Source organism: Anomaloglossus baeobatrachus, chromosome 10 (assembly GCF_048569485.1).
Source record: "Anomaloglossus baeobatrachus isolate aAnoBae1 chromosome 10, aAnoBae1.hap1, whole genome shotgun sequence".
NCBI lineage: Eukaryota > Metazoa > Chordata > Amphibia > Anura > Aromobatidae > Anomaloglossus > Anomaloglossus baeobatrachus.
The window spans coordinates 12,048,751-12,071,133 of record NC_134362.1 but is presented as its reverse complement, the minus strand read 5'-3'; the positions used below and the strand labels follow the sequence as shown (position 1 = coordinate 12,071,133).

The 22,383-nt window shown below is 60.8% G+C and overlaps 1 protein-coding gene across 1 annotated transcript in view; it reads left to right on the top strand.

The window, feature by feature from the left end:
- NDUFS3 (NADH:ubiquinone oxidoreductase core subunit S3) overlaps positions 1–20,417 on the top strand; it is a 34,952-nt gene extending 14,535 nt beyond the window's left edge. The window contains exons 2-6 of the mRNA XM_075326521.1: positions 14,911–15,008; positions 16,604–16,753; positions 17,001–17,126; positions 18,407–18,526; positions 20,179–20,417. Coding sequence (XP_075182636.1) covers positions 14,911–15,008; positions 16,604–16,753; positions 17,001–17,126; positions 18,407–18,526; positions 20,179–20,343 — 659 coding nt within the window. The 3' untranslated portion in view covers positions 20,344–20,417. The remainder of the gene's footprint in view (positions 1–14,910; positions 15,009–16,603; positions 16,754–17,000; positions 17,127–18,406; positions 18,527–20,178) is intronic.
- The last annotated feature ends 1,966 nt before the right edge of the window (positions 20,418–22,383 follow it).

Sequence of the window (22,383 nt, the reverse complement as noted above, 5' to 3'; positions counted from 1 at the left end):
TGGGGGGGGTGGGGCCTGTGTGTGTGGGGCCTGTGTGTGTGTGGGGGGCCTGTGGGTGTGTGTGTGTGGGGGGGGTGGGGCCTGTGTGTGTGATGCCTGTGTGTGTGTGGGGCCTGTGTGTGTGTGGGGCCTGTGTGTGTGTGGGGCCTGTGTGTGTGTGGGGCCTGTGTGTGTGTTTGTGGGGCCTGTGTGTGTGTTTGTGGGGCCTGTGTGTGTGTTTGTGGGGCCTGTGTGTGTGTGTGTGGGGCCTGTGTGTGTGGGGCCTGTGTGTGTGTGTGTGTGTGTGTGTGTGGGGCCTGTGTGTGTGTGTGTGTGGGGCCTGTGTGTGTGTGTGTGTGGGGCCTGTGTGTGTGTGTGTGTGGGGCCTGTGTGTGTGTGTGTGTGGGGCCTGTGTGTGTGTGTGTGTGGGCCTGTGTGTGTGTGTGGGGCCTGTGTGTGTGTGTGGGGCCTGTGTGTGTGTGTGGGGCCTGTGTGTGTGTGTGTGGGGCCTGTGTGTGTGTGGGGCCTGTGTGTGTGTGTGTGGAACCTGTGTGTGTGTGTGTGTGTGTGTGTGTGTGTGGGGCCTGTGTGTGTGTGTGTGGGGGGGGCCTGTGTGTGTGTGTGTGTGTGTGTGTGTGGGGCCTGTGTGTGGGGCCTGTGTATGTGTGTGTGGGGCCTGTGTGTGTGTGTGTGTGGGGCCTGTGTGTGTGTGTGTGTGTGTGTGTGTGGAACCTGTGTGTGTGTGTGTGTGGGGGGCCTGTGTGTGTGTGGGGCCTGTGTGTGTGTGTGTGTGTGTGCTGTGTGTGTGTGTGTGTGGGGCCTGTGTGTGTGTGTGGGGCCTGTGTGGTGTGTGTGGGGCCTGTGTGTGTGTGTGGGGCCTGTGTGTGTGTGTGTGTGTGTGTGTGTGTGTGGGGCCTGTGTGTGTGTGTGGGGCCTGTGTGTGTGTGTGGGGCCTGTGTGTGTGTGTGGAACCTGTGTGTGTGTGTGTGTGTGTGTGTGGGGCCTGTGTGTGTGTGTGGGGCCTGTGTGTGTGTGTGGGGCCTGTGTGTGTGTGTGTGGGGGCCTGTGTGTGTGTGTGTGGGGCCTGTGTGTGTGTGTGTGGGGCCTGTGTGTGTGGGGCCTGTGTGTGTGTGTGTGGGGCCTGTGTGTGTGTGTGTGTGTGTGTGGGGCCTGTGTGTGTGTGTGTGTGGGGCCTGTGTGTGTGTGTGTGTGGGGCCTGTGTGTGTGTGTGTGGGGCCTGTGTGTGGTGTGTGTGGGGCCTGTGTGTGTGTGTGGGGCCTGTGTGTGTGTGGGGCCTGTGTGTGTGTGGGGCCTGTGTGTGTGTGTGGGGCCTGTGTGTGTGTGTGGGGCCTGTGTGTGTGTGTGTGGGGCCTGTGTGTGTGTGTGGGGCCTGTGTGTGTGTGTGGGGCCTGTGTGTGTGTGTGGGGCCTGTGTGTGTGTGTGGGGCCTGTGTGTGTGTGTGGGGCCTGTGTGTGTGTGTGGGGCCTGTGTGTGTGTGTGGGGCCTGTGTGTGTGTGTGGGGCCTGTGTGTGTGTGTGGGGCCTGTGTGTGTGTGTGGGGCCTGTGTGTGTGTGTGTGGGGCCTGTGTGTGTGTGTGTGGGGCCTGTGTGTGTGTGTGTGGGGCCTGTGTGTGTGTGTGTGGGGCCTGTGTGTGTGTGTGGGGCCTGTGTGTGTGTGTGGGGCCTGTGTGTGTGTGTGGGGCCTGTGTGTGTGTGTGGGGCCTGTGTGTGTGTGTGGGGCCTGTGTGTGTGTGTGGGGCCTGTGTGTGTGGGGCCTGTGTGTGTGGGGCCTGTGTGTGTGTGTGGGGCCTGTGTGTGTGTGTGGGGCCTGTGTGTGTGTGTGTGGGGCCTGTGTGTGTGTGTGTGGGGCCTGTGTGTGTGTGTGTGTGGGGCCTGTGTGTGTGTGTGGGGCCTGTGTGTGTGTGTGGGGCCTGTGTGTGTGTGTGTGGCCTGTGTGTGTGTGTGGGGCCTGTGTGTGTGTGGGGGCCTGTGTGTGTGTGGGGCCTGTGTGTGTGTAGGGCCTGTGTGTGTGTAGGGCCTGTGTGTGTGTGTGGGGCCTGTGTGTGTGTGTGTGGGGCCTGTGTGTGTGTGTGTGGGGCCTGTGTGTGTGTGTGGGGCCTGTGTGTGTGTGTGGGGCCTGTGTGTGTGTGTGGGGCCTGTGTGTGTGTGGGGCGTGTGTGTGTGTGGGGCCTGTGTGTGTGTGTGTGGGGCCTGTGTGTGTGTGTGTGGGGCCTGTGTGTGTGTGTGGGGCCTGTGTGTGTGTGTGGGGCCTGTGTGTGTGTGTGTGTGGGGGGGCCTGTGTGTGTGTGTGGGGCCTGTGTGTGTGTGTGTGGGGCCTGTGTGTGTGTGTGTGGGGCCTGTGTGTGTGTGTGTGTGGGGCCTGTGTGTGTGTGTGTGTGTGTGTGTGTGTGTGTGTGTGTGTGGGGCCTGTGTGTGTGTGTGTGTGTGTGTGGGGCCTGTGTGTGTGTGTGGGGCCTGTGTGTGTGTGTGGGGCCTGTGTGTGTGTGTGTGTGTGGGGCCTGTGTGTGTGTGTGTGTGGGGCCTGTGTGTGTGTGTGTGTGTGGGGCCTGTGTGTGTGTGTGTGGGGGGCCTGTGTGTGTGTGTGTGTGGGGCCTGTGTGTGGGGCCTGTGTGTGTGTGTGTGGGGCCTGTGTATGTGTGTGTGTGGGGCCTGTGTATGTGTGTGGGGCCTGTGTGTGTGTGTGTGGGGCCTGTGTGTGTGTGTGTGGGGCCTGTGTGTGTGTGTGTGGGGCCTGTGTTGTGTGTGTGTGGGGCCTGTGGGTGTGTGTGTGTGTGTGGGGGGGGGCCTGTGTGTGTATGTGTGTGTGGGGCCTGTGTGTGTGTGTGTGTGGGGCCTGTGTGTGTGTGTGGGGGGCCTGTGTGTGTGTGGGGCCTGTGTGTGTGTGTGGGGCCTGTGGGTGTGTGTGTGTGTGTGTGTGTGTGTGTTGGGGGGGCCTGTGTGTGTGTGTGTGTGTGTGTGTGGGGCCTGTGTGTGTGTGTGTGTGGGGCCTGTGTGTGTGTGTGTGGGGCCTGTGTGTGTGTGTGTGTGTGTGGGGCCTGTGTGTGTGTGTGTGTGTGGGGCCTGTGTGTGTGGGGGGCCTGTGTGTGTGTGTGTGGGCCTGTGTGTGTGTGTGTGGGGCCTGTGTGTGTGTGTGGGGCCTGTGTGTGTGTGTGGGGCCTGTGTGTGTGTGTGGGGCCTGTGTGTGTGTGTGTGTGTGTGGGGCCTGTGTGTGTGTGTGTGTGTGTGTGGGGCCTGTGTGTGTGTGTGGGGCCTGTGTGTGTGTGTGGGGCCTGTGTGTGTGTGTGGGGCCTGTGTGTGTGTGTGTGTGTGTGGGGCCTGTGTGTGTGTGTGTGTGTGTGTGGGGCCTGTGTGTGTGTGTGTGTGTGTGTGTGTGTGTGTGTGTGGGGCCTGTGTGTGTGTGTGTGTGTGTGTGTGGGGCCTGTGTGTGTGTGGGGCCTGTGTGTGTGTGTGGGGCCTGTGTGTGTGTGTGGGGCCTGTGTGTGTGTGTGTGGGGCCTGTGTGTGTGTGTGGGGCCTGTGTGTGTGTGTGTGTGGGGGGCCTGTGTGTGTGTGTGGGGGGGGCCTGTATGTGTGTGTGTGTGGGGCCTGTGTGTGTGTGTGGGGGGCCTGTGTGTGTGTGTGTGTGTGGGGCCTGTGTGTGTGTGTGGGGCCTTTGTGTGTGTGTGGGGGGCCTGTGTGTGTGGCCTGTGTGTGTGTGGGGGGCCTGTGTGTGTGTGGGGGGGCCTGTGTGTGTGGGGCCTGTGTGTGTGTGTGTGTGTGTGGGGGGCCTGTGTGTGTGGGGGGCCTGTGTGTGTGGGGGGCCTGTGTGTGTGTGGGGCCTGTGTGTGTGTGGGGCCTGTGTGTGTGTGGGGCCTGTGTGTGTGTTTGTGGGGCCTGTGTGTGTGTTTGTGGGGCCTGTGTGTGTGTTTGTGGGGCCTGTGTGTGTGTGTGTGTGGGGCCTGTGTGTGTGGGGCCTGTGTGTGTGTGTGTGTGTGTGGGGCCTGTGTGTGTGTGTGTGTGTGTGTGTGTGTGGGGCCTGTGTGTGTGTGTGTGTGTGTGGGGCCTGTGTGTGTGTGTGTGTGGGGCCTGTGTGTGTGTGTGTGTGGGGCCTGTGTGTGTGTGTGTGTGGGGCCTGTGTGTGTGTGTGTGTGGGGCCTGTGTGTGTGTGTGGGGCCTGTGTGTGTGTGTGGGGCCTGTGTGTGTGTGTGTGGGGCCTGTGTGTGTGTGTGTGTGGGGCCTGTGTGTGTGTGTGGGGCCTGTGTGTGTGTGTGGGGCCTGTGTGTGTGTGTGTGGAACCTGTGTGTGTGTGTGTGTGTGTGTGTGTGTGTGTGTGTGTGTGGGGCCTGTGTGTGTGTGTGTGGGGGGGGCCTGTGTGTGTGTGTGTGTGTGTGTGTGTGGGGGGGGCCTGTGTGTGGGGCCTGTGTGTGTGGGGCCTGTGTATGTGTGTGTGGGGCCTGTGTGTGTGTGTGTGGGGCCTGTGTGTGTGTGTGTGTGTGTGGAACCTGTGTGTGTGTGTGTGTGGGGGGGCCTGTGTGTGTGTGTGGGGCCTGTGTGTGTGTGTGTGTGGGGCCTGTGTGTGTGTGTGTGTGTGTGTGTGTGGGGCCTGTGTGTGTGTGTGGGGCCTGTGTGTGTGTGTGGGGCCTGTGTGTGTGTGTGGGGCCTGTGTGTGTGTGTGGGGCCTGTGTGTGTGTGTGTGTGTGGGGCCTGTGTGTGTGTGTGGGGCCTGTGTGTGTGTGTGGGGCCTGTGTGTGTGTGTGTGTGTGTGTGGGGCCTGTGTGTGTGTGTGGGGCCTGTGTGTGTGTGTGGGGCCTGTGTGTGTGTGTGTGGGGCCTGTGTGTGTGTGTGTGGGGCCTGTGTGTGTGTGTGTGGGGCCTGTGTGTGTGTGTGTGGGGCCTGTGTGTGTGTGTGTGTGGGGCCTGTGTGTGTGTGTGTGTGTGTGGGGCCTGTGTGTGTGTGTGTGGGGCCTGTGTGTGTGTGTGTGTGGGGCCTGTGTGTGTGTGTGTGGGGCCTGTGTGTGTGTGTGTGGGGCCTGTGTGTGTGTGTGTGGGGCCTGTGTGTGTGTGGGGCCTGTGTGTGTGTGTGGGGCCTGTGTGTGTGTGTGGGGCCTGTGTGTGTGTGTGGGGCCTGTGTGTGTGTGTGGGGCCTGTGTGTGTGTGTGGGGGCCTGTGTGTGTGTGTGTGGGGCCTGTGTGTGTGTGTGTGGGGCCTGTGTGTGTGTGTGGGGCCTGTGTGTGTGTGTGGGGCCTGTGTGTGTGTGTGGGGCCTGTGTGTGTGTGTGGGGCCTGTGTGTGTGTGTGGGGCCTGTGTGTGTGTGTGGGGCCTGTGTGTGTGTGTGGGGCCTGTGTGTGTGTGTGTGGGGCCTGTGTGTGTGTGTGTGGGGCCTGTGTGTGTGTGTGGGGCCTGTGTGTGTGTGTGGGGCCTGTGTGTGTGTGTGGGGCCTGTGTGTGTGTGTGTGGGGCCTGTGTGTGTGTGTGGGGCCTGTGTGTGTGTGGGGCGTGTGTGTGTGTGGGGCCTGTGTGTGTGTGGGGCCTGTGTGTGTGTGTGGGGCCTGTGTGTGTGTGTGGGGCCTGTGTGTGTGTGTGGGGCCTGTGTGTGTGTGTGTGTGGGGGGGCCTGTGTGTGTGTGTGTGGGGCCTGTGTGTGTGTGTGTGGGGCCTGTGTGTGTGTGTGTGTGGGGCCTGTGTGTGTGTGTGTGTGTGTGTGTGTGTGTGTGTGTGTGTGTGTGTGGGGCCTGTGTGTGTGTGTGTGTGTGTGTGTGGGGCCTGTGTGTGTGTGTGGGGCCTGTGTGTGTGTGTGGGGCCTGTGTGTGTGTGTGTGTGTGTGGGGCCTGTGTGTGTGTGTGTGTGGGGCCTGTGTGTGTGTGTGTGTGTGTGGGGCCTGTGTGTGTGTGTGTGTGGGGCCTGTGTGTGGGGCCTGTGTGTGTGTGTGTGGGGCCTGTGTATGTGTGTGTGTGGGGCCTGTGTGTGTGTGTGTGGGGCCTGTGTATGTGTGTGGGGCCTGTGTATGTGTGTGGGGCCTGTGTGTGTGTGTGTGTGGGGCCTGTGTGTGTGTGTGTGGGGCCTGTGTGTGTGTGTGTGGGGCCTGTGTTGTGTGTGTGTGGGGCCTGTGGGTGTGTGTGTGTGTGGGGGGGGGGGCCTGTGTGTGTATGTGTGTGTGGGGCCTGTGTGTGTGTGTGTGTGGGGCCTGTGTGTGTGTGTGGGGGGCCTGTGTGTGTGTGGGGCCTGTGTGTGTGTGTGTGGGGCCTGTGTGTGTGTGTGGGGCCTGTGGGTGTGTGTGTGTGTGTGTGTTGGGGGGGGCCTGTGTGTGTGTGTGTGTGTGTGTGGGGCCTGTGTGTGTGTGTGTGGGGCCTGTGTGTGTGTGTGGGGCCTGTGTGTGTGTGTGTGTGTGTGGGGCCTGTGTGTGTGTGTGTGTGTGGGGCCTGTGTGTGTGGGGGGCCTGTGTGTGTGTGGGGCCTGTGTGTGTGTGTGTGGGGCCTGTGTGTGTGTGTGTGGGGCCTGTGTGTGTGTGTGTGGGGCCTGTGTGTGTGTGTGGGGCCTGTGTGTGTGTGTGGGGCCTGTGTGTGTGTGTGTGTGTGGGGCCTGTGTGTGTGTGTGTGTGTGTGTGTGTGTGGGGCCTGTGTGTGTGTGTGGGGCCTGTGTGTGTGTGTGGGGCCTGTGTGTGTGTGTGGGGGCCTGTGTGTGTGTGTGTGTGTGGGGCCTGTGTGTGTGTGTGTGTGTGTGTGTGTGTGTGTGTGGGGCCTGTGTGTGTGTGTGTGTGTGTGGGGCCTGTGTGTGTGTGTGGGGCCTGTGTGTGTGTGTGGGGCCTGTGTGTGTGTGTGTGGGGCCTGTGTGTGTGGGGCCTGTGTGTGTGTGTGTGTGTGGGGCCTGTGTGTGTGTGTGTGTGGGGGGCCTGTGTGTGTGTGTGTGGGGCCTGTGTGTGTGGGGGGGGCCTGTGTGTGTGTGTGGGGCCTGTGTGTGTGTGGGGGGCCTGTGTGGTGTGTGTGTGTGTGGGGCCTGTGTGTGTGTGTGGGGCCTTTGTGTGTGTGTGGGGGGCCTGTGTGTGTGGCCTGTGTGTGTGTGTGGGGCCTGTGTGTGTGTGGGGGGGCCTGTGTGTGTGGGGCCTGTGTGTGTGTGTGTGTGTGGGGGGCCTGTGTGTGTGGGGGGCCTGTGTGTGTGTGGGGCCTGTGTGTGTGTGGGGCCTGTGTGTGTGTGGGGCCTGTGTGTGTGTGGGGGCCTGTGTGTGTGTTTGTGGGGCCTGTGTGTGTGTTTGTGGGGCCTGTGTGTGTGTTTGTGGGGCCTGTGTGTGTGTGTGTGTGGGGCCTGTGTGTGTGGGGCCTCTGTGTGTGTGTGTGTGTGTGTGTGTGTGGGGCCTGTGTGTGTGTGTGTGTGTGTGTGGGGCCTGTGTGTGTGTGTGTGTGTGGGGCCTGTGTGTGTGTGTGTGTGGGGCCTGTGTGTGTGTGTGTGTGGGGCCTGTGTGTGTGTGTGTGTGTGGGGCCTGTGTGTGTGTGTGGGGCCTGTGTGTGTGTGTGGGGCCTGTGTGTGTGTGTGGGGCCTGTGTGTGTGTGTGTGTGGGGCCTGTGTGTGTGTGTGGGGCCTGTGTGTGTGTGTGGGGCCTGTGTGTGTGTGTGTGGAACCTGTGTGTGTGTGTGTGTGTGTGTGTGTGTGTGTGGGGGGCCTGTGTGTGTGTGTGGGGGGGGCCTGTGTGTGTGTGTGTGTGTGTGTGTGTGTGTGTGTGTGTGTGTGTGTGTGTGTGTGTGTGTGTGTGTGTGTGGGGCCTGTGTGTGGGGCCTGTGTGTGTGTGTGGGGCCTGTGTATGTGTGTGGTGGGGCCTGTGTGTGTGTGTGTGTGTGGGGGCCTGTGTGTGTGTGTGTGTGTGTGGAACCTGTGTGTGTGTGTGTGTGTGGGGGGGCCTGTGTGTGTGTGTGTGGGGCCTGTGTGTGTGTGTGTGTGGGGCCTGTGTGTGTGTGTGTGTGTGGGGCCTGTGTGTGTGTGTGGGGCCTGTGTGTGTGTGTGGGGCCTGTGTGTGTGTGTGGGGCCTGTGTGTGTGTGTGGGGCCTGTGTGTGTGTGTGTGTGTGGGGCCTGTGTGTGTGTGTGGGGCCTGTGTGTGTGTGTGGGGCCTGTGTGTGTGTGTGTGTGTGTGTGGGGCCTGTGTGTGTGTGTGGGGCCTGTGTGTGTGTGTGGGGCCTGTGTGTGTGTGTGTGGGGCCTGTGTGTGTGTGTGTGGGGCCTGTGTGTGTGTGTGTGGGGCCTGTGTGTGTGTGTGTGGGGCCTGTGTGTGTGTGTGTGGGGCCTGTGTGTGTGTGTGTGGGGCCTGTGTGTGTGTGTGTGGGGCCTGTGTGTGTGTGTGTGTGTGGGGGGCCTGTGTGTGTGTGTGTGGGGCCTGTGTGTGTGTGTGTGTGTGGGGGCCTGTGTGTGTGTGTGTGGGGCCTGTGTGTGTGTGTGTGTGTGGGGCCTGTGTGTGTGTGTGTGGGGCCTGTGTGTGTGTGTGTGGGGCCTGTGTGTGTGTGGGGCCTGTGTGTGTCTGTGGGGCCTGTGTGTGTGTGTGTGGGGCCTGTGTGTGTGTGTGGGGCCTGTGTGTGTGTGTGGGGCCTGTGTGTGTGTGTGGGGCCTGTGTGTGTGTGTGTGTGGGGCCTGTGTGTGTGTGTGTGGGGCCTGTGTGTGTGTGTGGGGCCTGTGTGTGTGTGTGGGGCCTGTGTGTGTGTGTGGGGCCTGTGTGTGTGTGTGGGGGCCTGTGTGTGTGTGTGTGGGGCCTGTGTGTGTGTGTGGGGCCTGTGTGTGTGTGTGTGGGGCCTGTGTGTGTGTGGGGGGCCTGTGTGTGTGTGTGGGGCCTGTGTGTGTGTGTGGGGCCTGTGTGTGTGTGTGGGGCCTGTGTGTGTGTGGGGCCTGTGTGTGTGTGGGGCCTGTGTGTGTGTGGGGCCTGTGTGTGTGTAGGGCCTGTGTGTGTGTGTGGGGCCTGTGTGTGTGTGTGGGGCCTGTGTGTGTGTGTGTGGGGCCTGTGTGTGTGTGTGTGGGGCCTGTGTGTGTGTGTGTGGGGCCTGTGTGTGTGTGTGTGGGGCCTGTGTGTGTGTGTGGGGCCTGTGTGTGTGTGGGGCCTGTGTGTGTGTGGGGCCTGTGTGTGTGTGTGGGGCCTGTGTGTGTGTGTGTGGGGCCTGTGTGTGTGTGTGTGGGGCCTGTGTGTGTGTGTGGGGCCTGTGTGTGTGTGTGGGGCCTGTGTGTGTGTGTGGGGCCTGTGTGTGTGTGTGGGGCCTGTGTGTGTGTGTGTGGGGCCTGTGTGTGTGTGGGGCCTGTGTGTGTGTGTGGGGCCTGTGTGTGTGTGTGGGGCCTGTGTGTGTGTGTGGGGCCTGTGTGTGTGTGTGGGGCCTGTGTGTGTGTGTGGGGGCCTGTGTGTGTGTGTGGGGCCTGTGTGTGTGTGTGGGGCCTGTGTGTGTGTGTGGGGGCCTGTGTGTGTGTGTGGGGCCTGTGTGTGTGGGGCCTGTGTGTGTGTGTGGGGCCTGTGTGTGTGTGGGGCCTGTGTGTGTGTGTGTGTGTGTGTGTGTGGGGGGGGCCTGTGTGTGTGTGTGTGTGTGTGTGTGTGTGTGTGGGGGCCTGTGTGTGTGTGTGTGTGTGTGTGGGGCCTGTGTGTGGCCTGTGTGTGTGTGTGGCCTGTGTGTGTGTGTGGCCTGTGTGTGTGTGTGTGGCCTGTGTGTGTGTGTGGGGCCTGTGTGTGTGTGTGGGGCCTGTGTGTGTGTGTGGGGCCTGTGTGTGTGTGTGTGGGGCCTGTGTGTGTGTGTGTGGGGCCTGTGTGTGTGTGTGTGGGGCCTGTGTGTGTGTGTGTGGGGCCTGTGTGTGTGTGTGGGGCCTGTGTGTGTGTGGGGCCTGTGTGTGTGTGTGGGGCCTGTGTGTGTGTGGGGCCTGTGTGTGTGTGGGGCCTGTGTGTGTGGGGCCTGTGTGTGTGTGTGGGGCCTGTGTGTGTGTGTGTGTGTGTGTGTGTGGGGCCTGTGTGTGTGTGTGTGGGGCCTGTGTGTGTGTGTGTGGGGCCTGTGTGTGTGTGTGTGGGGCCTGTGTGTGTGTGTGTGTGTGTGTGTGTGTGTGGGGCCTGTGTGTGTGTGTGTGTGTGTGGGGCCTGTGTGTGTGTGTGGGGCCTGTGTGTGTGTGTGTGTGTGTGGGGCCTGTGTGTGTGTGTGTGTGTGTGTGGGGCCTGTGTGTGTGTGTGTGTGTGTGGGGCCTGTGTGTGTGTGTGTGTGGGGCCTGTGTGTGTGTGGGGCCTGTGTGTGTGTGTGTGTGTGTGTGTGGGGCCTGTGTGTGTGTGGGGCCTGTGTGTGTGTGGGGCCTGTGTGTGTGTGGGGCCTGTGTGTGTGTGTGGGGCCTGTGTGTGTGTGTGGGGCCTGTGTGTGTGTGGGGCCTGTGTGTGTGTGTGGGGCCTGTGTGTGTGTGGGGCCTGTGTGTGTGTGTGGGGCCTGTGTGTGTGTGTGGGGCCTGTGTGTGTGTGGGGCCTGTGTGTGTGTGTGTGTGGGGCCTGTGTGTGTGTGTGGGGGCCTGTGTGTGTGTGTGGGGCCTGTGTGTGTGTGTGGGGCCTGTGTGTGTGTGTGTGGGGCCTGTGTGTGTGTGTGTGGGGCCTGTGTGTGTGTGTGGGGCCTGTGTGTGTGTGTGGGGCCTGTGTGTGTGTGTGGGGCCTGTGTGTGTGTGTGGGGCCTGTGTGTGTGTGTGGGGCCTGTGTGTGTGTGTGGGGCCTGTGTGTGTGTGTGGGGCCTGTGTGTGTGTGTGGGGCCTGTGTGTGTGTGTGTGGGGCCTGTGTGTGTGTGTGTGGGGCCTGTGTGTGTGTGTGTGGGGCCTGTGTGTGTGTGGGGCCTGTGTGTGTGTGGGGCCTGTGTGTGTGTGGGGCCTGTGTGTGTGTGTGTGTGTGTGTGTGTGTGTGGGGCCTGTGTGTGTGTGTGTGTGTGGGGCCTGTGTGTGTGTGTGGGGCCTGTGTGTGTGTGTGGGGCCTGTGTGTGTGTGTGGGGCCTGTGTGTGTGTGTGGGGCCTGTGTGTGTGTGTGTGGGGCCTGTGTGTGTGTGTGTGGGGCCTGTGTGTGTGGGGCCTGTGTGTGTGTGTGTGTGTGTGGGGCCTGTGTGTGTGTGTGTGTGTGGGGCCTGTGTGTGTGTGTGGGGCCTGTGTGTGTGTGTGGGGCCTGTGTGTGTGTGTGGGGCCTGTGTGTGTGTGTGGGGCCTGTGTGTGTGTGTGTGGGGCCTGTGTGTGTGTGTGGGGCCTGTGTGTGTGTGTGGGGCCTGTGTGTGTGTGTGGGGCCTGTGTGTGTGTGTGGGGCCTGTGTGTGTGTGTGTGGGGCCTGTGTGTGTGTGTGTGGGGCCTGTGTGTGTGTGTGTGGGGCCTGTGTGTGTGTGTGGGGCCTGTGTGTGTGTGTGGGGCCTGTGTGTGTGTGTGGGGCCTGTGTGTGTGTGTGGGGCCTGTGTGTGTGTGTGGGGCCTGTGTGTGTGTGTGGGGCCTGTGTGTGTGTGTGGGGCCTGTGTGTGTGTGTGTGGGGCCTGTGTGTGTGTGTGTGTGTGGGGCCTGTGTGTGTGTGTGTGTGTGGGGCCTGTGTGTGTGTGGGGCCTGTGTGTGTGTGGGGCCTGTGTGTGTGTGTGGGGCCTGTGTGTGTGTGGGGCCTGTGTGTGTGTGTGTGTGTGTGTGTGTGTGTGTGTGGGGCCTGTGTGTGTGTGTGTGTGTGGGGCCTGTGTGTGTGTGTGGGGCCTGTGTGTGTGTGTGGGGCCTGTGTGTGTGTGTGGGGCCTGTGTGTGTGTGTGGGGCCTGTGTGTGTGTGTGGGGCCTGTGTGTGTGTGTGTGGGGCCTGTGTGTGTGTGTGTGTGGGGCCTGTGTGTGTGTGTGTGTGTGTGTGTGTGGGGCCTGTGTGTGTGTGGGGCCTGTGTGTGTGTGGGGCCTGTGTGTGTGTGGGGCCTGTGTGTGTGTGTGTGTGTGTGTGTGTGTGTGTGGGGCCTGTGTGTGTGTGTGTGGGGCCTGTGTGTGTGTGTGTGTGTGTGTGTGTGTGGGGCCTGTGTGTGTGTGGGGCCTGTGTGTGTGTGGGGCCTGTGTGTGTGTGGGGCCTGTGTGTGTGTGTGGGGCCTGTGTGTGTGTGTGGGGCCTGTGTGTGTGTGTGGGGCCTGTGTGTGTGTGTGGGGCCTGTGTGTGTGTGTGGGGCCTGTGTGTGTGTGGGGCCTGTGTGTGTGTGGGGCCTGTGTGTGTGTGTGGGGCCTGTGTGTGTGTGTGTGGGGCCTGTGTGTGTGTGTGGGGCCTGTGTGTGTGTGTGTGTGTGGCCTTGTGTGTGTGTGTGTGTGTGTGTGTGTGTGTGTGGGGGGGGCTGTGTGTGTGGGGGCCTGTGTGTGTGTGTGTGGGGGCCTGTGTGTGTGTGTGTGGGGCCTGTGTGTGTGTGTGTGTGGGGGCCTGTGTGTGTGTGTGTGGGGGCCTGTGTGTGTGTGTGGGGGGGCCTGTGTGTGTGTGTGTGTGGGGGCCTGTGTGTGTGTGTGTGGGGCCTGTGTGTGTGTGTGGGGGGGCCTGTGTGTTTGGGGGGGGGCCTGTGTGTGTGGGGGGGGCCTGTGTGTGTGGGGGGGGCCTGTGTGTGTGGGGGGGGGTCTGTGTGTGTGGGGGCCTGTGTGTGTGTGTGGGGGCCTGTGTGTGTGGGGGCCTGTGTGTGTGTGTGTGTGTGTGTGTGTGTGTGTGTGTGTGGGGGCCTGTGTGTGTGTGTGTGTGTGTGTGTGTGTGGGGGGGCCTGTGTGTGTGTGTGTGTGTGTGTGTGGGGGCCTGTGTGTGTGTGTGTGTGGGGGGGCCTGTGTGTGTGTGTGTGGGGGGCCTGTGTGTGTGTGTGTGTGGGGGGGCCTGTGTGTGTGTGTGTGTGGGGGCCTGTGTGTGTGTGTGTGTGGGGGCCTGTGTGTGTGTGTGTGTGGGGGCCTGTGTGTGTGTGGGGGCCTGTGTGTGTGGGGGGGCCTGTGTGTGTGGGGGGGCCTGTGTGTGTGGGGGGGCCTGTGTGTGTGGGGGGGCCTGTGTGTGGGGGGGGGGGCTGTGTGTGTGGGGGCCTGTGTGTGTGTGTGGGGGGGGCCTGTGTGTGTGTGTGGGGGGGCCTGTGTGTGTGTGTGTGTGTGTGGGGCCTGTGTGTGTGTGTGGGGCCTGTGTGTGTGTGTGGGGGCCTGTGTGTGTGTGTGTGGGGCCTGTGTGTGTGTGTGGGGGCCTGTGTGTGTGGGGGGGGCCTGTGTGTGTGTGGGGGGGGCCTGTGTGTGTGTGTGTGTTTGTGTGTGTTTGGGGGCCTGTGTGTGTGTGTGTGGGGGCCTGTGTGTGTGGGGGGCCTGTGTGTGTGTGTGTGTGGGGGCCTGTGTGTGTGTGTGGGGGGGCCTGTGTGTGTGTGTGTGGGGCCTGTGTGTGTGTGTGTGGGGGCCTGTGTGTGTGTGTGTGGGGGTCCTGTGTGTGTGTGTGTGGGGGCCTGTGTGTGTGTGTGTGGGGGCCTGTGTGTGTGTGTGTGGGGGCCTGTGTGTGTGTGTGTGTGTGTGGGGCCTGTGTGTGTGTGTGGGGGCCTGTGTGTGTGTGTGTGGGGCCTGTGTGTGTGTGTGGGGGCCTGTGTGTGTGTGTGTGGGGCCTGTGTGTGTGTGTGTGTGGGGCCTGTGTGTGTGTGTGGGGGCCTGTGTGTGTGTGGGGGGCCTGTGTGTGTGTGTGGGGGGGGCCTGTGTGTGTGTGTGTGTGTGGGGGCCTGTGTGTGTGTGTGTGTGTGTGTGGGGGCCTGTGTGTGTGTGTGTGTGTGTGGGCCTGTGTGTGTGTGTGTGTGGGGGCCTGTGTGTGTGTGTGTGTGGGGGCCTGTGTGTGTGTGTGGGGGGCCTGTGTGTGTGTGTGTGGGGGGGCCTGTGTGTGTGTGTGTGGGGCCTGTGTGTGTGTGTGTGGGGCCTGTGTGTGTGTGTGTGTGGGGGCCTGTGTGTGTGTGTGTGTGTGGGGGCCTGTGTGTGTGTGTGTGTGGGGGCCTGTGGGGGGGGCTGTGTGTGTGTGGGGGCCTGTGTGTGTGTGTGTGGGGGGGCTGTGTGTGTGTGTGGGGGGCCTGTGTGTGTGTGTGGGGGCCTGTGTGTGTGTGGGGGGGCCTGTGTGTGGGGGGGCCTGTGTGTGTGTGTGTGTGTGTGTGGGGCCTGTGTGTGTGTGTGGGGGGCCTGTGTGTGTGTGTGGGGGCCTGTGTGTGTGTGTGGGGGGGCCTGTGTGTGGGGGGGCCTGTGTGTGTGTGTGTGTGTGTGTGTGGGGCCTGTGTGTGTGTGTGGGGGGGCCTGTGTGTGTGTGTGGGGCCTGTGTGTGTGTGTGGGGGGGCCTGTGTGTGTGTGTGGGGCCTGTGTGTGTGTGTGTGGGGGCCTGTGTGTGTGTGTGTGGGGGCCTGTGTGTGTGTGTGTGGGGGCCTGTGTGTGTGTGTGTGGGGGCCTGTGTGTGTGTGTGTGGGGGCCTGTGTGTGTGTGTGTGTGTGTGTGTGTGGGGGGCCTGTGTGTGTGTGTGGGGCCTGTGTGTGTGTGTGGGGGCCTGTGTGTGTGTGTGGGGGCCTGTGTGTGTGTGTGTGTGTGGGGCCTGTGTGTGTGTGTGGGGGCCTGTGTGTGTGTGTGGGGGGGCCTGTGTGTGTGTGTGGGGCCTGTGTGTGCGTGTGGGGGCCTGTGTGTGTGTGTGTGTGTGGGGCCTGTGTGTGTGTGTGGGGGCCTGTGTGTGTGTGTGTGGGGGCCTGTGTGTGTGTGTGGGGCCTGTGTGTGTGTGTGGGGGCCTGTGTGTGTGTGTGTGTGTGTGGGGCCTGTGTGTGTGTGTGTGGGGGCCTGTGTGTGTGTGTGTGGGGGCCTGTGTGTGTGTGGGGGCCTGTGTGTGTGTGTGGGGCCTGTGTGTGTGTGGGGGGGCCTGTGTGTGTGTGTGTGTGTGTGGGGGCCTGTGTGTGTGTGTGTGGGGGGCCTGTGTGTGTGTGTGGGGGCCTGTCTATAATCTTAGACGTGTTTCCCGGTTCTGTTTTGCAGCCACTGTCCGCCCCGTGGACACCGCGCTGCAGAATCAGCTCAGCGCGTTTGGCGAGTATGTGGCCGAAATACTTCCCAAGTACGTGCAGCAGGTTCAGGTGAGTTATCTGCCGGGGTCTCGATGTACAGAGCGGGGGTGCAGGATAATTGTCTGGAGCGCCGTTCTCCTCAGTGATGGGCTGCAGTGCTGTTCTCAGTGATGGTCTGCAGTGCTGTTCTCAGTGATTGTCTGCAGTGCCGCTCTCCTCAGTGATGGTCTGCAGTGCTGTTCTCAGTGATGGTCTGCAGTGCTGTTCTCAGTGATTGTCTGCGGTGCCGTTCTACTCAGTGATTGTCTGCGGTGCCGTTCTACTCAGTGATTGTCTGCGGTGCCGTTCTCCTCAGTGATTATCTGCAGTGCCGTTCTCCTCCGTGATTGTATGCAGTGCCGTTTTCAGTGATTTTTCTGCGGTGCCGTTCTCCTCAGTGATTGTCTGCGATGCCGTTCTCCTCAGTGATTGTCTGCAGCGCCGTTCTCCTCAGTGATTGTCTGCGGTGCCGTTCTCCTCAGTGATTGTCTGTGGTGCCGTTCTCCTCCGTGATTGTCTGCAGCGCTGTTTTCTTCAGTGATTGTCTGCGGCGCTGTTCTCCTCAGTGATTGTCTGCACTGGCGTTCTCCTCAGTGGTTGTTTGCGGTGCCGTTCTCCTCAGTGATTGTCTGCACTGGCGTTCTCCTCAGTGATTGTCTGCAGCGCCGTTCTCCTCAGTGGTTGTTTGCGGTGCCGTTCTCCTCAGTGGTTGTTTGCGGTGCCGTTCTCCTCAGTGATTGTCTGCAGCACCGTTCTCCTCAGTGATTGTCTGCGGTGCCGTTCTCCTCAGTGATTGTCTGCGGCGCCGTTCTCCTCAGTGATTGTCTGCGGTGCCGTTCTCCTCAGTGATTGTCTGCAGCGCCGTTCTCCTCAGTGATTATCTGCGGTGTCGTTCTCCTCAGTGATTGTCTGCGGCGCCGTTCTCCTCAGTGATTGTCTGCGGTGCCGTTCTCCTCAGTGATTGTCTGCAGCGCCGTTCTCCTCAGTGATTGTCTGCAGTGCCGTTCTCCTCAGTGATTGTTTGGGGTGCCGTTCTCAGTGATTGTCTGCGGTACCGTTCTCCTCAGTGATTGTCTGCGGTGTCGTTCTCCTCAGTGATTGTCTGCAGCGCCGTTCTCCTCAGTGATTGTCTGCAGTGCCGTTCTCCTCAGTGATTGTTTGGGGTGCCGTTCTCAGTGATTGTCTGCGGTGCCGTTCTCCTCAGTGATTGTCTGCGGTGCCGTTCTCCTCAGTGATTGTCTGCAGCGCCGTTCTCCTCAGTGATTGTCTGCAGTGCCGTTCTCCTCAGTGATTGTTTGGGGTGCCGTTCTCAGTGATTGTCTGCGGTGCCGTTCTCCTCAGTGATTGTCTGCGGCGCCGTTCTCCTCAGTGATTGTCTGCGGCGCCGTTCTCCTCAGTGATTGTCTGCGGTGCCGTTCTCCTCAGTGATTGTCTGCAGCGCCGTTCTCCTCAGTGATTGTTTGCGGTGCCGTTCTCCTCAGTGATTGTCTGCGGTGCCGTTCTCAGTGATTGTCTGCAGCGCTGTTTTCTTCAGTGATTGTCTGCGGCGCCGTTCTCCTCAGTGATTGTCTGCAGCGCCGTTCTCCTCCAGTCCACGGCTGCTCACTGTCCTGCTCTTTTCGTAGGTCACGTGCTTTGGGGAGCTGGAGGTCCTGATCCACCCCGATGGCGTCCTGCCCGTCCTCACCTTCCTCCGCGATCACACCAACGCTCAGTTTACGTCTCTGGCGGATCTCACCGCTGTGGACGTCCCGACCAGACACCACCGCTTTGAGGTGAGCGGCGGGGCAGGAATAACGATGGCGGGGGCTTTATCACTGTGGCCGTACGGTGCCTAAGAGGCTGCGATACTGAGATGCAGACACCACAGTGCGCGTCCCCCCAGCCTGAGATGGCTGATAACAGGGAGCAATTGATCAGAAATAAATGAGCAACTAATGTGGAGTCTTTCAGAGACCGGAGCCGGGACGTTACGGCCGGACCGTAGAGTAACCGCACCGGCATCTTCTGCTTCTATTCCAGATTGTCTACAACCTGCTGTCCTTGCAGTTTAACTCCCGGATCCGTGTGAAGACGTACGCCGACGAGCTGACTCCCATAGACTCCATCGAGTCCGTCCACAAAGCTGCAAATTGGTATGAGCGGGAGGTGAGTGTCTGCCGAGCGAGCGGCCATGTAACCAGTCACATCAGTGTCCGGATATATTGTAGGTTGTTGGCCCCGTCCCCTCCGCACGCGTTCGCCCTCCCCGTCCCCTCCGCACACGTGCGCCCTCCCCGTCCCCTCCGCACACGTGCGCCCTCCCCGTCCCCTCCGCACACGTGCGCCCTCCCCGTCCCCTCCGCACACGTGCGCCCTCCCCGTCCCCTCCGCACACGTGCGCCCTCCCCGTCCCCTCCGCGCGCGTTCGCCCTCCCCGTCCCCTCCGCACGCGTTCGCCCTCCCCGTCCCCTCCGCACGCGTTCGCCCTCTCCGTCCCCCTCCGCACGCGTTCGCCCTCTCCGTCCCCCTATGCACGCGTTCGCTTCCCCCCCCCCCGTCCCCTCCGCGCGCGTGCGCCCTCTCCGTCCCCCTCCGCGCGCGTGCGCCCCCCCCCCCGTCCCCCTCCGCACGCGTTCGCTTCCCCCCCCCGTCCCCCTCCGCACGCGTTCGCTTCCCCCCCCCGTCCCCTCCGCGCGCGCCCTCTCCGTCCCCCTCCGCGCGCACGCGCTTCCCCCCCCCCCCCCCCGTCCCCTCCGCACGCGGGCGCCCAACCGGCCTCATGCACTTCTCTCCGGAGGCCGGGGCTGTCTGCCCTGTGATCAGTGCATGGCATGGATGTGATTGGCTGATCCACCTGATGATCAGCGCGGCGCCATTGTGAATGGCTGGATCTCACAGGGCTCACATACAGCGTGTGTCGTATATGAGTTATTGCTGGGGTCCACGTGAGACCCCTCAGATCCTGGGCACGGGCCCCTGCAGGGAGTGGAGCTCTCGGCCGCCTCCCTCTGTGTTACAATGCATGACTCCGGGGGATTCTCTTTTCCGGTGTTTTTAAACTAGTTTTTTTACGGAAAATCCGGATCTTCCAGTGATCTGCAGCCGGGATTTGGCGGTAAATTTAATACTCGCGGCGGCTCCTCTTCTTTTCTCTTCATGCTGTTCTCCAGGGGTCCGTTTCCACATGCAGCGGGCCCGTGGGTGCTCAAGGGTTCTTGTTTTTTGGGGTAAATTTTCATGCGTTTTCCCAACTTGTATATGCAGAACCCCATGCACATATACCCGTGTGCACATATACCCGTGTGCACATATACCCGTGTGCACATATACCCGTGTGCACATATACCCGTGTGCACATATACCCGTGTGCACATATACCCGTGTGCACAAAAACTGCAGAAAGACACATTCTAATGAGTTTATTTTTGTCCGTTCCGATGTGTCAGGTTTGGGACATGTACGGCGTCTTCTTTGCCAATCATCCTGATCTGAGGAGGATCCTCACCGATTACGGATTCGAGGGGCACCCGTTCCGCAAGGACTTCCCTCTGTCCGGATATGTAGAGGTAAGAAGGTTTATATTGGGGAAGGTTATTATCATTTTCTGGCCTCGGGGGGCGCTCTTGTATTTGTGGTCATTAGGGCTGCAGCATTAACAATAGTTTTCCTGCATTGGTAACTGATATCAGATTTCAATATGTCATTATATTGTGATTGCTGGGGGTCCTATCTCTGGGGCCTCTATAGATCGTGAGCTGCCCCTGCATGGCAGCCGCCCGCCTGCGCAGGGGAACTCCTGACGTCAGCCGCCCACCTGCGCAGGGCAACTCCTGACGTCAGCCGCCCGCCTGCGCGGGGCAACTCCTGACGTCAGCCGCCCGCCTGCGCGGGGCAACTCCTGACGTCAGCCGCCCGCCTGCGCAGGGGAACTCCTGACGTCAGCCGCCCGCCTGCGCGGGGCAACTCCTGACGTCAGCCGCCCGCCTGCGCGGGGCAACTCCTGACGTCAGCCGCCCGCCTGCGCGGGGCAACTCCTGACGTCAGCCGCCCGCCTGCGCGGGGCAACTCCTGACGTCAGCCGCCCGCCTGCGCGGGGCAACTCCTGACGTCAGCCGCCCGCCTGCGCAGGGGAACTCCTGGCGTCAGCCGCCCGCCTGCGCAGGGGAACTCCTGGCGTCAGCCGCCCGCCTGCGCAGGGGAACTCCTGACGTCAGCCGCCCGCCTGCGCAGGGGAACTCCTGACGTCAGCCGCCCGCCTGCGCAGGGGAACTCCTGACGTCAGCCGCCCGCCTGCGCAGGGGAACTCCTGGCGTCAGCCGCCCGCCTGCGCAGGGGAACTCCTGGCGTCAGCCGCCCGCCTGCGCAGGGGAACTCCTAGCGTCAGCCGCCCGCCTGCGCAGGGGAACTCCTGACGTCAGCCGCCCGCCTGCGCAGGGGAACTCCTGACGTCAGCCGCCCGCCTGCGCAGGGGAACTCCTGACGTCAGCCGCCCGCCTGCGCAGGGGAACTCCTGACGTCAGCCGCCCGCCTGCGCAGGGGAACTCCTGACGTCAGCCTGTGGAGGTCGCCTGAGCTATAGCTTGTTTGTTTAAACGTAATAAGAATATCTGTGTATATAAATAATCAAAATGTAGATGTAGTTGTATAATTATCTGTCTGTCTATGTAACCATCGCACAGACCTATAGTATAATTCAAAGTTATATAATCATGAAGGAGTTAACCAAAGATGATGAAGCCAGAATGTGAAGCTGTAAGAAGTGTTATCAGTAATGTTCACATAGAAGGAATGTACGGGAGGGCAGGAGTGTGATGTGAGAAATTGGGGAGTGAAAAGCACTCCTTGTTAGCTTCAAGGTTATTCATGCTTACAGTATAATTGGATCTATCTTATTAAACTAGTTCAGTTGGTGACGCTGGCTGAAAAGAGAGCATGTCTGTGTTCTTTGTCTTATTTACATTGATATATATATATATTGGCACTGATATACAGCTAATACGGCACCGTCTCTGTATATCCCAAATGAGGACTCCATTAGCAGTCTTCAACGCAAATTCCTCCCTTGACAAGCCGCCCACCTGCGCAAGGGACAGCCCAATTTACTTGTGATGGGGGGTGTACTGCTGGAGGTCCCAGAGGTCGGACCCCCAGCAGTCACTGTGTATTGGCACATAGCAGCCGTATGCACCCACTTACTGAGACATCATGTCCTTCCCAGGTCCGCTATGATGACGAGGTGAAGCGCGTGGTGGCAGAGCCGGTGCAGCTGTCCCAAGAATTTAGAAAGTTTGACTTGAGCAGCCCATGGGAGGCCTTCCCAGCCCACCGGGAGGCGCCGGAGAGCCCGAAACTGGAGGCCGGAGAAACGAAGGAAGGCAAATGAAAGCCGCGCTGACACCAGGCGGTCCGAGGCCGGGAGCCATATTTATGTACATAGAATAAAGATCTGACATCTTGGTGAAGCCTCCGAGTGTTAGTAGAAGGGTTGATGCGTCGCCTCCGGGTCTTGCTCTTCTGAACCTTCTGCACCTTTGTTTTTAGCCTCCAGAAAAGCACCTGGACATCAGGACAACAGGTATCCGAGGGCAAACTAGCCAAGCAAGGGACAAAACTAGGCTTTACGCTATGTGCCCACAGGCGCTCGTACCTGCGGATGTATCCGCAGGTACGAGCACAGGTTTCCCGCAGCTGCCCGCCGGCGTCCGCAGCTATTTTTAGCTGCTAGATTCCAGCGGAATAGCTGCGGGAAATATGCGAACATTGATACGGCTTACCTGCGGACGTCTCGGCCTCTATCTCCATAGCGGAGGGCCGGGACATCCGCAGGTAATTCCGCAGGAATAATTGACATGCGATTATACCTGCGGATGCGGACATCCGCAGCATGTTCGGCAGCCGCACTGTCCACAGCGTGGACACAGCACTCCCCATGTCCCATAGGATAACATAGGGAGTGTCTGTACATGCTAAAACCTGCCGATTTATCTGGAAAATCCAGAAAAATCCGCAGGTTTTCCGCGGCAAAATCCGCACAAACAAGCTCCCGTGGCACATAGCCTTATACATACATTTTTGAGCACATACACATCCGTACAAACAATACAAGTGTGAACAGGGATGTAGATTGTTTGATGTGTAAAGATATTAGTGGCTTATTCTTAGGGGTACTTTGCACGCTGCAACATCGCAAGCCGATGCTGCGATGCCGAGCGCGATAGTCCCCGCCCCCGTCGCAGCAGCGATATCTTGTGATCGCTGCTGTAGTGAACATTATCGCTATGGCAGCTTCACACGGACTTACCTGCCCTGCGACGTCGCTCTGGCCGGCGATCCGCCTCCTTCCTAAGGGGGCGGGTCGTGCGGCGTCACAGCGGCAGGCGTCCAATAGAAGCGGAGGGACGGAGATGAGCGGGACGTAAACATCCCGCCCACCTCCGTCCTTCCGCATAGCCGGCGTGAGCCGCAGGACGCAGGTAAGGAGATGTTCTTCGCTCCTGCGGCTTCTCACACAGCGATGTGCGCTGCCGCAGGGGAACGAGGAACATCGGACCGTCGCTGCCGCGCAATTATAAAAATGTCGGACACTACACCCATCATACGATTACGACGCTTTTGCGCTCCTTAATCGTATCAAAAACGCTTTGCACACTACGATATCGACAGCGAAGTTGGATGTGCGTCACTTTCGATTTGACCCCACCGACACCGCAGCTGCAATGTCGTAGTGTGCAAAGTACCCCTTAGGATAAGTCACTAATATCCGATCAGGGGGTCCGGCATTCGGCAACGCAGCCATCAGCAGGAGTAGATGGTGTATGGAGCATGTCGCAGAGGCTAGATCTCAGTACTGCAGCTCGGCCTCTCCTCTTCGCCACCGCCCGGCCTCTGTTTTTTGCCGCCCCCCGGCCTCTGTTTTTTGCCGCCCCCCGGCCTCTGTTTTTTGCCGCCCCCCGGCCTCTGTTTTTTGCCGCCCCCCGGCCTCTGTTTTTTGCCGCCCCCCGGCCTCTGTTTTTTGCCGCCCCCCGGCCTCTGTTTTTTGCCGCCCCCCGGCCTCTGTTTTTTGCCGCCCCCCGGCCTCTGTTTTTTGCCGCCCCCCGGCCTCTGTTTTCCGCCCCCCCGGCCTCTCATCGCCGCAGGTGCAGGAGACGGGTCAAATTGATGGATGGATAATTGGCACTTTGCTATAATTCTATGAGTGAAAGGGTTGATCTTGCTCCATGCAGACCCTTGTCGCTCTCTGCCGGGGCGGTTACGACTGCACACAGCGGCTGACGCGGTGCGTGCATGAGACCTTTCGCCGATGCTTGCGTATTGGCAGGTGTGTGGAGTCACAGCATGATCGGGGCAGAAGTGAAGCGCTCTGAATGACCTGTAGTAAATAGATCCGGCGTCTTTCTCCGGGAAGTGGCGGCCGCACGAGATA